At 47.1% G+C, this 11,062-nt stretch overlaps 1 protein-coding gene across 3 annotated transcripts; it reads left to right on the forward strand.

Annotated features, from left to right (window-relative positions):
- Positions 1 to 1,989: 1,989 nt before the first annotated feature.
- On the forward strand, positions 1,990 to 10,545 carry gal3st4 (galactose-3-O-sulfotransferase 4). Of its 3 annotated transcripts, none has more exons than XM_079757897.1 (4): positions 1,990 to 2,114; positions 2,744 to 2,860; positions 5,065 to 5,365; positions 6,647 to 10,545. In XM_079757897.1, the coding sequence occupies exons 1-4, from the start codon at positions 2,092 to 2,094 to the stop codon at positions 7,766 to 7,768; spliced, it is 1,563 nt and encodes a 520-aa protein (XP_079614023.1). In that variant the 5' UTR covers positions 1,990 to 2,091; the 3' UTR covers positions 7,769 to 10,545. The 3 variants fall into 3 exon arrangements, with proteins under 3 accessions (XP_079614023.1, XP_079614024.1, XP_079614025.1); XM_079757898.1 differs by having other exon boundaries at positions 5,068 to 5,365; XM_079757899.1 differs by lacking the exon at positions 1,990 to 2,114 and adding an exon at positions 2,405 to 2,457.
- The last annotated feature ends 517 nt before the right edge of the window (positions 10,546 to 11,062 follow it).

Consider the following 11,062-nt stretch of genomic DNA (forward strand, 5'->3'; position numbering starts at 1 on the left):
TGTGTGTGTGTGTGTGTGTGGGGGGGGGGGGGGGGGGGGGGGGGGGGGGGGTTAGTTAATCTGAGCAGCTGGCCGACTGGCAGGGGGAGGGGAAGGGGAGCCAGGTGGCTTAGAGCCTTGTCTTAAGAGCCCGCGTTCGTTAAGACGCTTCAGTGCTAAATATAGTCTCTTGCGAGTACCTTGCGTGCTGCATCAGAGACAATGGGTCTCCTCCAGGTGACCCACAACAGACAATTAGCCACCTCGGTGATTATGCATGTTATAAATCTCAACCCTTGCATTTTCCTATGTCGAGAGACTCGTGTGTGTGCGTGCGTGTGTGTGTGTGTGTGTGAGGAGCAGAGGAACCAGTTATTTGCATAACAGACAGTATCTCTCCGAACAACGCCGACAGCGGGCCGTGACAAGGCTTAACGGTGCTGCTGCTGTTGGTTTTGACTGAGGGCTGTTGACAGTGGGCCGGCCAATAGGAGGCCTGCAGGGGCGGGCGCTAGGAAGGCAAGCAATTAAAAATCGTCAATGACAAAAAGATGAGCCAGTCTACAAACAAGTCTGGATTTACACAAAGCAAGACATTGTTTTGCTGTTTGGCTAAACTTGAATGTGAAACATATTTGAAAGATCTATTAGATGACTAATTAACTAATAAACTAAGTAAAATGTTGAATGATAGCAGTGACTCTCATTAAAAATGATAGTTAAATAAAACATGTATTCATTTGTGTATTTAATATAGGAACATTTTATTCCATAGGAAGGTTCAGGTGTCAGTTTGAAAATTGACAGATGAGTTGTATGCCAACCGTTCTTGTTAAATGTTAAATGAGGCTTTAGGGTGAAAACCTCAAAGTGGGAGTGGTTCTACTCCATGAACACAGCAGTTGACCTGAATAAATAATCGTTTATGTTTGCTGATTTGAAGTTGTTGCTTTGACGTCCTAAACCATTACACAGTCAAGCTTTTGTTGTTTGATTTTAGGTGGAATCCAACCATCATCTACAATTCATTTTTGGTGACTATGTTGCAGAATGTCGCAGAAGTCACGCTGCTTCACTCGGCCACAATCTCTGAGAAAGACATTTTCTTATGGATCATGAACCTAATTTGTGAGAAACACAGCCTACCTCTGCCTCTGCTTGAATGCAAGAGGTCTACTTACTCCTTCCTGCTATGTTCAAATTAAGGGGTTAAGGTGAAAACTAGGAGAAATTAGTATTAGCTGTAATGAAGTGGGAAAAAAGCTTGGTCTAAACTTGACCCTTATTAGGCAGAGTAGGCTTAATTGAGCTTTTACATGAACCTAAAACAATTAAGGATTGTTGTTATATAACCTCGCAGGGTAATACACCACAACACTGGCCATGTGAATGGCCCACTTGTGTTCTCCCACAAGGCCTTTGTTGTGGGGGGCTATATGTGAAAGAGGCACCACCGCACAACCGTTTTCACATTCTGTCCCCCGAAAATGTACACTCCAGCCTATTAATTGCATCGGTTAATTTTAATACCTGGATAACACGGATAAAACATTTTAATTAGCTCTCATATCTATTTTTCCAACCATCTCCTGCTCGTCTCGACGCAAGCGCACAATAAGCAGCGCGCAAGCAAATCAGCCACAGGCTAGACGGCTGACGTCAGAGCGCGACTGAACGCCGAGCCCGCGTGCAATCCCAGCTTTTTTCCCCCTTTTCCCTCTCGCGCCTGACGTCCCGTCCACAATGAATACGCTCGTGCTAGGCGATGCGTCTTGAAGGTGGCGGCAGCAGCAGCAACAGCAGCAGCAGCAGCAGCAGAGTCTATATATATACCCACATTTGCTCGAGGAGCTGCGTTTTAGCCTGTGAGGGAGCGTTGTAGAAGGAGGGAAAGAGGGAGGGTGGGTGTGGAGGGGAGAAAACACGGCCATTCCCATCCCTTCTCGCGATATGGGAATGTAGTCCGGTGCCTTGATAACGTCGGCGGATTCGGTGCCTCATAAAGAGACCTTCCGAGATGCACCGTGGGCTCATCGCTGCCGCCGCCAACCGCAGCAGCAGCAGCCCTACAAGGAGAAGCCCCGTATCTGATTGCGGACCGGTTCCGCCGCTATGGTGTTCAGACGGAGAACAAGGTAGGCGAGGAAAATAAGATCCGTCCCCCCATCCGATCCCATGGTCAAGGCGTTTGTTCCTTTCAAAACGGTGCCGTTCTTGAACCGTGGCGCCGGGACACAAGGGGCTATATGTCACGTAGAATCTGGCGGTTTTCGGAGGAGTGATTTCAGGCCGTCGATTTGGGGAGAGGATTGGAGCGAAAACTATTGTGTGTGTGTGTGTGTGTGTGTGTGTGTGTGTGTGTGTGTGTGTGTGTGTGTGGGGGGGGTTAATATCGCTCCCGCCCGCAGATATAAGGGAAGGTGCGCAGCCACACGGGTGGAATAGCTTCTGAAGGCGTGAACCTATTTGTTTACGAAGGTAATCGAAGGTGGAGACCTCACTGCCGCTCTCACGTCAGAATGACACGTGAAAGCGTTTCGATTGTCTGCGAACACTTCCTTTTCTAAAGCTGTGGTTTTGCAGTTTTTGTCTGGCTGTCTGTCTGTCTCCTTTTTCAACCATCTTTTCATACAAGCTATAAGAAAAACTTGTTTCTTTGTTTTTGAAATGGATTTCTATTGTATTGTACTGAAACATGCTAATAAATGGTTGCTCCTCTTTCCCCCACCCTCCCCCTGTTCGTGGCACATCTCTGCCCTGCCAGGAGGATGTGCGGGCTGGGCTGCTACCGGCCAGGGCCCCTGTGGCTGTGGAAAGCCCTCCTGGTGTTTGTTGCCATCGCCTTCGCTGGGCAGCTGATGGGTCTCATTTTCAACAAGAGGTAAGAGAAACATGCACACATGTGCATGCACACGCGCACATAGCAACATGCATACACACGCATATGAACATACATGCACACACATACACACACGCATAAGAACATGGACACACACACATACAAACACGCATATGAACATGCATGCTCGCAAGCATGCATGCATACATGCACATATGAACATGCATGCACACATATACACACCCACTTCGGGCTTAATATCCAAATAACCTGCCACTTGTACAGTGCATCACAACCGTGTGATGCAGGCAAACATTTCTCTCCATTTAGCATGTTTTATTCATGTAGCGTGTTTAATGCAGCAGGTACTTTAGGCCATGTCTGTGTTCACTTCAAAACATCTCCAATATATAAAGGCAATGGAACGACTCCCTTTGCATGTATCACCATGACAACCTTTTACCCGGCTGCAACAAACCAGCAGCGCTTCTCTGTCGTAATTACGCTCCCAATCCATCATCAATCTCACTTTCAGCGCATGATTAAGGCTGGCTTTTAAAGCCTGCCATTAACGAGGACTTTCCTAATGAAGCAGTCAGAGTTTGAGTGACCCTAAATCCAGAAAAATGTAAAACTGCTGTTCTGGAAACGGGTTCAAACCCCCCGGCACTAACCGACTTGCACTAACGCAAACCAGAGTCCAGAGTTATATTTAGAATCGATCTGCTTTCTAGAAAAAGATCCCAGTGTCTCTTTGCCGTTGCGTGGTGACCCTGCGTGTTGTGGAAGCGGCGTCTCTTGTATAAGTATTTTAGCTGTGCGATCTTAATACTAAGCACCTTGAGTGGCATGCACTGTGTTCTGTGTATTTGTAGGTTTTCTTTAACATTCCACCAAACCAGTTTTTGCAGATGCCAAGTTAAACAGCAAACCGCATCAGCATACTGTACTTCTTGCATGAAGTGTAGTTAAAGTTCTTATCATCTTTGTGGAGGTATACAACTAAAAGCCTTGCTACGGCGGACCTTATCGCTTCAACAAAACCCCCGATAAGATAAGGATTGTATTGTTTCTGTAAGCCAAAACGTAACAATTTATATAGAGGCTGTTACAGTGGACAAAACGAAACAGTGAGATAAGGAAAAAAAGGCCTTTACATTAATTTATATTTGCCATGCAGCTTCTATAGAAGACTTGCATGTTTAGGCTTCCATCCAGGGTTGTTTCTTTTTGCTGAAAATGCAATTGAATACGTGCAGTCCAGATTTGGAGCCAGATGTTGCCAGGCTGGCCCATTGTTCTTCAGTGTGGAGACCCGCCTTCGCGGGGTCTATTGGAATGTCTTATGTGCACATTGCTCCAGGCGACTGTGAGCCTCTATTGGGGCATGGCTCTCGGTCACGGTAACACACGACTATGGATTCCGAAGCCACACCTTCCTCTTACTAATGATTCATCGGACTGCGTCCCCTGGGTTCCTTTACCCCTCCTCCTTTTGTTCGCCTCGTCGTTTCTCTGCTTTTCTCTGTCGTCTCGTACTCTTCTCCTCTTTCTCTCTCTTTCTCACTGCTCTCTTCTCTCCCTCCCTCCACTTCCACGTGTCTAGCCCCTTCCCCCATTATATTCTCTTTTCTTGCCCTTTCTTTTTTTATCCCCCACCCTCACTTACTCTCCCGCTCACTCGGAACGCACACACACACAGACATGGACACACACACACTCTGGGTTCCCCTGTAAACATCTGGGAGCTTTCTCTTCACTGAGGCTCCCCAGATTTAGTTTTCCTTTTTTTCCTCCTGCACCAGTCTAAGAGCTAGTCTCCGACGGTCTGGAGATACTGGGGTTCTGGGGTTAATCGTGTATGCACACGTAAACACCAGCTCACATTCAACGTGACCTATCTAAATCGCCGGCCAGATGTCAAAGCAAAGTGTAACTTTGTTACCGTGTGTGTGAAAGTAACAACGCTTTGGGAGGATTTGTACCGCTGTGATTATTTAGTGTAACCAAAGGTTTTGAATTGGCTAAGCAAGTTGCAGGAAATGTTGCTTAGTTTACCAAGGCTTGTATCTGCCGTGATTCATCGAGACTCTCACTCTGTCCGTTGTTTACTCTTGACCACGGAGGTTTGCGTGTATTTATATATAGACTCCCACTTTGCCACAGACCGGCTTGCCAAACCAAGTGGATCACAATGTCCTTGCATCCGGGCTCACTGATTGGCTCTCCCTCTTCTCCCTGTTCAGCAGCGTCCAGCCGGCTACGCGCCCGCTGTTCTACGCCCCCGACGCCCAGGGGCCCTCGCTGGGTTCCTGTCGGCCCCACTCCCACCTCATGTTCCTGAAGACCCACAAGACGGCCAGCAGCACGGTCCTCAACATGCTCTACCGCTTCGGCGAGGAGCACGGCCTCCGCTTCGCCCTGCCCATGGGCTACCAGCTGGGGTACCCCCTGCTGTTCAACGCCCACCGGGTCAAAGGTTACCAGAGGCCCAGAGTCCTGAACTTCGACATCATGGGAAACCACATGAGGTTCAATAAGCCTGAGGTATGTTCCCCCGGACCAGAGGCAGAAGTGCCTTTGAAAAGAAACAGTGTTTCATTCGTTTCCCCCGCCCCCTTTTTAGGGCTGGGTTGAAATTGCACATTACCTCAGTGAGATTGGCCCAGGGCAGTAATAATGACGACGCCCTCGGATGTACGAAATTTAGTATTTTTTTATAATACAAGTTAAGCTGCATAGTTATACATGCCTAGGGATGTTTCTGAAATTGTAGGCGTACATATCGAGGCGTATTGTTTTAAATACCTGCTGATTCTTGTAGCAACTAAACACTCCACCTCCTAATGCCTTGTTCTGTCAGTTCTGTTTTGGTTTTTATGAATGCATGCACATGCAGACCTACTGTCAAGGTCAGAGTGGTTGGCACACATTTTTATCTGACCAAGCAGTAGCTTTCACCCTGTGGTGCTGAGCCAATAGAGCACATGGCATGCTTGGCTCTGAACAGTTAAGCTTTACAAACAAGTGGGGATGGAGAACATGATTAGGTGCGTGGACAGGGTCATGGAAGATCAAACCGCAGGTGTTAAAACCTGGAGTCTGTAGCCTTGCAGAGACTGGGCTTTCCATCAGCAGAAACGCAGTGTTGCAGAGAAAGTAGCCCAATGGGGATACTTGTATTACGAAGCAGATACCACAGTGAAGTATACGTTGTTGTTTTTTTTTTTTTGTTAAATGAGATGCTGAATATTAGGTGAATATACAGCCAGAGAAGTGTCTGACGCAGCAGTTTTAAGGAAACTGAAATATTTCAAATGTACATTCAAATTCAAAACAGATGCCATGAATATCAATGTACGTTAGGGAGTTCTATGCTTGGCATACTTCAAAATGAAAAAATGTTTGTGTATTCACAAATATTAGAAGCCAAGTTGACTTCCTACTCATCCACTTGTTATTAATAGAAGCATTTGAAAGTAATCAAATAAATATTCACAAGCTTCTTGCAAGCCAATTATTTAGCCTTTAAAGATCTTGGTTAAAGAGATGGAACATAAAAGTATCTTTCCAGTTGAAAATCAATATTCAAATCCGAAGCAGCATAAATCTAGCCTGACCTTGGAAATCAATTCGCAAATGCGTCTTAGTCTGGAAAGGCTCGGTGCATTAAGGATTTCCAAGGGGCTTAATCAACGTGCTCGGAGAAATGCCTCTGGACGCAACGGGACGGAGCTACAATCAGAGTGATCAGTTCAGTTTGACGAAAACCCCATGCGGAGCCTGAACTAACCGAGAGCCTTTCCCTACCCCCCCCGTCTCCCTCAGGTAGAGAAGGTGATGCCCGAGGACACCTTCTACTTCTCCATCGTCCGGGACCCCGTGGCACTGACGGAGTCATCCTTCGCCTACTACAAGGAGGTGGCCCCGGCCTTCCGCAAGGCCAAGAGCCTGGGCGACTTCGCCGACAACCCCCGGCAGTACTACGACCCGCGCCTCCGCAACAACCACTACGCCCGCAACCTGCTGTGGTTCGACTTCGGCATGGACCACAACGCCAACTACTCGGAGGGCCTGGCCCTCCGCGGCGAGGCCCTGGTGCGCCGGGCCTTCAGGCTGATCCTGGTGTCGGAGTACTTCGACCAGTCCATGGTGCTGCTGCGGCACGCCCTCTGCTGGCCGTTGGACGCCGTGGTGTCCTTCAGCCTCAACGCCCGCCAGCAGAAGCCGCCGGGCGGGGCCGGCGGCGGCGGCGGCGGCGGCGGCGAGAGCTGGATGGACAAGGCGGCGGCGGCGGCGGTGGCGGCGGCGGTGGGCGTGCGGGGCGGGCGACCGCCGATGCGGGCGCCGCCCGACCTGTCGCTGACGCCGGCGCAGCGCGAGAAGCTGCGGGAGTGGAACGCGCTGGACTGGCACCTGTACCAGGCCTTCAACCGCAGCTTCTGGGAGGACGTGCGGCGCTTCGGGCCGGAGCGCATGGACCAGGAGGTGGCGCTGCTGCGGGCGCGGCGGGACCAGCTGGCCCGCGTCTGCCTGCGCAACGGCGGGAAGCCCGTGGAGGCGCAGCGCATCAGGGACAAGGGCATCCGGCCCTTCCAGAGCGGCGTGGTGAAGATCCTGGGCTACGAGCTGCAGCCGGGCCTGGACAACGCCACCACCGAGGCCTGCCTGCGCCTCATCCGGCCGGAGATCCAGTACAAGGACGTGCTGGACGCCAAGCAGTTCCCCCGGCCGCAGTTCGTCAAGGGGCCCCGGGGCCCGGCGATGGCGGTCGGTGGGGGCTACGTGGGAGGGCGCCCCTTGTGGAACAGAGAGAGACTCCCCCAAGGAGCGGGAGAGGGGGGAGGTCCCCGGGGGGGGTGGACTATGGCGGCGGCGGAGAGGGAGTGGTTGGCGAGGCAGAACCAGACTTCGCTCCTACGAGCCGACGCCAAAGGGAGACTGAGATAGGGTGGGGGGCGCGGGCCCACGCCCGTTCAACTCCACCTAGTTACCTTGCGCTGCCCTACCAGGACCTACCCTACCGTACCTAACCTTATGCCTTTTAACTGGACCAACTGAAAAGGATTGCTTCTCCATTTGCTATATTTTAATGCGTTTGTCATTACGATGGGGGGGGGAAGGTTCCCGGTACGATTCCATTGCTGTGAAAGGGGTATGGCATTCCAAACTTCAGCAGACCTGATTTTGTGTCCTTTCCATGGTAGAGAATGTCTCATATTTCAAGTAGGTGGTCCCATTAACATCAACAAAATGTGAAAATGGAAAACCCAGACCAATTGTATTCTCTGTATTATTATTTTGCTGTTCATTCGACTCACTCTGAGCCGAGTCTAATGAAACCTCAGAACAAATAGATTCTTTATGTATTACAGTTATATGGCACAGTGTGAATCCTCAACCCTCCAGTCGCTTTCACTCGATCGTTAATAGATGGTCCACGGCATGAAAAGGTGCAACAACAACAAAAAAGCATATCGATTTGGCTAAATGAAGCGGGAGAACACAACCCTTACTAAGGACCAAGATCGAGACTGTTTGAATATCTTATACGGCTGTTCAAAAAAAAGCGTTCAAGCTTTCATGTGCAACAGCCCACTGCTGTTTGGACGTGCTAGCGGGCCGTGCTGAGGTCAAATTTAGCTGTGCGCTTGGCAACCCACGCTCATTGAGGACAGAGCGTCGGGGTGTGGGAGAATAGATTGCGATTTCTCAAGAGGCCGCGTGTCATATTTAAAAAAAAACAACATTATTTTCTCGGCAAGCAAATGCGTTCTTGAGGGGGAGGCGCTTGAGTATGTGGGAGATGGCGTGTGTGTGTTTTTGCAACAGGACTACACTGTGGATGAATTCCTTTTTTATGTAATTATAATAATCCGTCCGAAATATTTTCGAGGTAACATAACAGCAGTTTTGCTGGGAGTTCCTAACTCTGGGCAATTGTTGCTGTTGGTTATCGGTGCAGGGGAAACACGCTGTTGTTATGATACAGGTTGCCTTGTTCTCCTGTGCATGTGGTTTTGTACCTGTGCACACTTGCAAAACTCTGTCCTGTGCATCGGCTACCACATGTAGGCCTATCACATGGACGTGCATAAACTCGCACACAATGTGCAATAATGTGCGCACATTCATGCTAATGCCTCAACATGGACAGGCATGGCTTTTGATGTGGTTAAACCCAGTAGCCTACTAACGCACCTCCCACGACACTTGTAACGCACTCACTAACACGCTTTCTTTGTGTCACTCAAAACAACATTGGCGGATACAACGGACTAAGCTGTCAATCAATTGACCCTCAAATCTGACAAAGAATGCTTCTGGCCAAAAGATAACATCTTCTTTCCTATGCTAAATAGTTAATGGTAAGAGAGATCGTCCAAACACTCCTTGTGAGAACACTGCCCGTTATGTAAGGACACCTGCTGGTATTGCCTTGAAATTACATTTACATTTATCTCAATGTAACAACTTTTTTCCTTGTTTTAACTTATTCTGAAATGAACTAGTTGGAAATAATTGATGGTGACTATTGCGGTAGCTCTTTAATAACTATTGACTATGAAATATCTATTGAACAAGAAGAGTTGAATTGTTATGTGCTACACATCTGGCATTACTGCCTAATTATTAGTTCAGGGTTCAAAAGGAACCCTGGATAGATTTGACAAATCAAAGAAATTGGTTTCCATGTTAGAGCAGTTGATTGGCCGGTAAATCCTTCCTCCCCGGCAGGTAAAAAGACAACATTGTTAGTGACTTTAGACCCTGCCTGATCATGTGACGATCGGTGTGGTGAGGAACGTCGTCAGTCCTCAGTGGTTTCATTTTACAGTCCATGAGATAGTGTCAGGTTAGCTCAATGTTACCAGCCAGCCTTTCTCAGACTCAATCTGAGAGAAAAGTGTTTTCAATCCACCCCCCAGTGACACACAATGTGCGCGATTGTTGCTTTTTTTTATCGGAACCTGGCTATGCTCTAGTTGCGTTTTGAATTGGCAGTTGTTACAGAAAAGTGACGCATTGTAGTTTGGTGTCTTTTTGGTGAATCATTGGCTATCTCGTTGTCATTTAACGGATGGTCGGTTTGTAAGTTAGTCATAGTTGGCGCTTTGCCAGAAAGGTATCGACGAGAGCAGCATGAACAGATTAAAGAAAGGTATAGGAACAGAAGGATCCTGAATATTGTGAAAGTAACCTTTGAAAACTTGTTCTGAACACATGGAGATACGTTGCTGAATGATGGCCCATTTCACTTGATCGCACAGGGTTTAGTCTGAGTTTGTGTGTTCAAGACCCCATTCATTCATCCTTGGTTTTTAACTTTGATTGTGGTACAACTTACAACACAGACATAATAATAATAATAATACAATTAATAATAATAATGATGATGATAATAATTATATGCTTTGCCTTTTTTGCTTAAAATGCAGTGTTTATTTGTATTGGAAGATGGACTCACGGTTAGCTCACGTTGATTGAATATTCAGGTTTCAGCGTCTGTTTTTGACGGTGGTTTTTCTCTTATATTCTGGCTTAAGTCCCATTGCAGATGCGACGTTCCTTTTAAGTCAGAAGAAAACTGCTAAGTAAATAGAATGATAATACTTATGCCTCACAATAGGGTCAACGGCAAAACCTTAGTTTCCGGTATTTATTATTGTAATTAACCTTTGTACATACTATATTTATTCTTTAAGGAATATGTCATGTGTGGACGTATGTGGGCGTGATAGTGGTACGTGGTGGGTTGTGTTATGGTTCAATGAAATACACATTCATTATGTTAATAAAAACATTTTCCAGCAGTATTTCCCATATTTTATTTTGTGAACTTCAGGAAATTATAATGTAATGATTTATTTTATGCACAGGGACTGAGAAAATGTTTATTGGTCTAATTATGATTTCTTTTTTGGTTGATATTAAGGTATTTACAAGATTATTTACGAGTATTTACACGTTTGTTTTAAACATTACTGTTAGTTGTATTCTCAAATTTGAATTTCTTCAATTGGTCAAAATATTAAATATATAGTTAAAATAGGCCTCGGCCATTTAATGAAAGATTGACCAGTTGACCTTGGTATTGTTAGTTGCAATTTAACATGCTGCTATCCTGATCACTTTGATAACACATCTGGCTACTTATCTTTATTTGCGATAGGCTATTATGTTATCTTTCCCGATTTATTTTATCCTACTCACTGTGGGGGTTGAGCGGGTTTTAAACCAAAT

This window comes from Pollachius pollachius (assembly GCF_949987615.1).
Source record: "Pollachius pollachius genome assembly, chromosome: 20".
Lineage (NCBI taxonomy): Eukaryota > Metazoa > Chordata > Actinopteri > Gadiformes > Gadidae > Pollachius > Pollachius pollachius.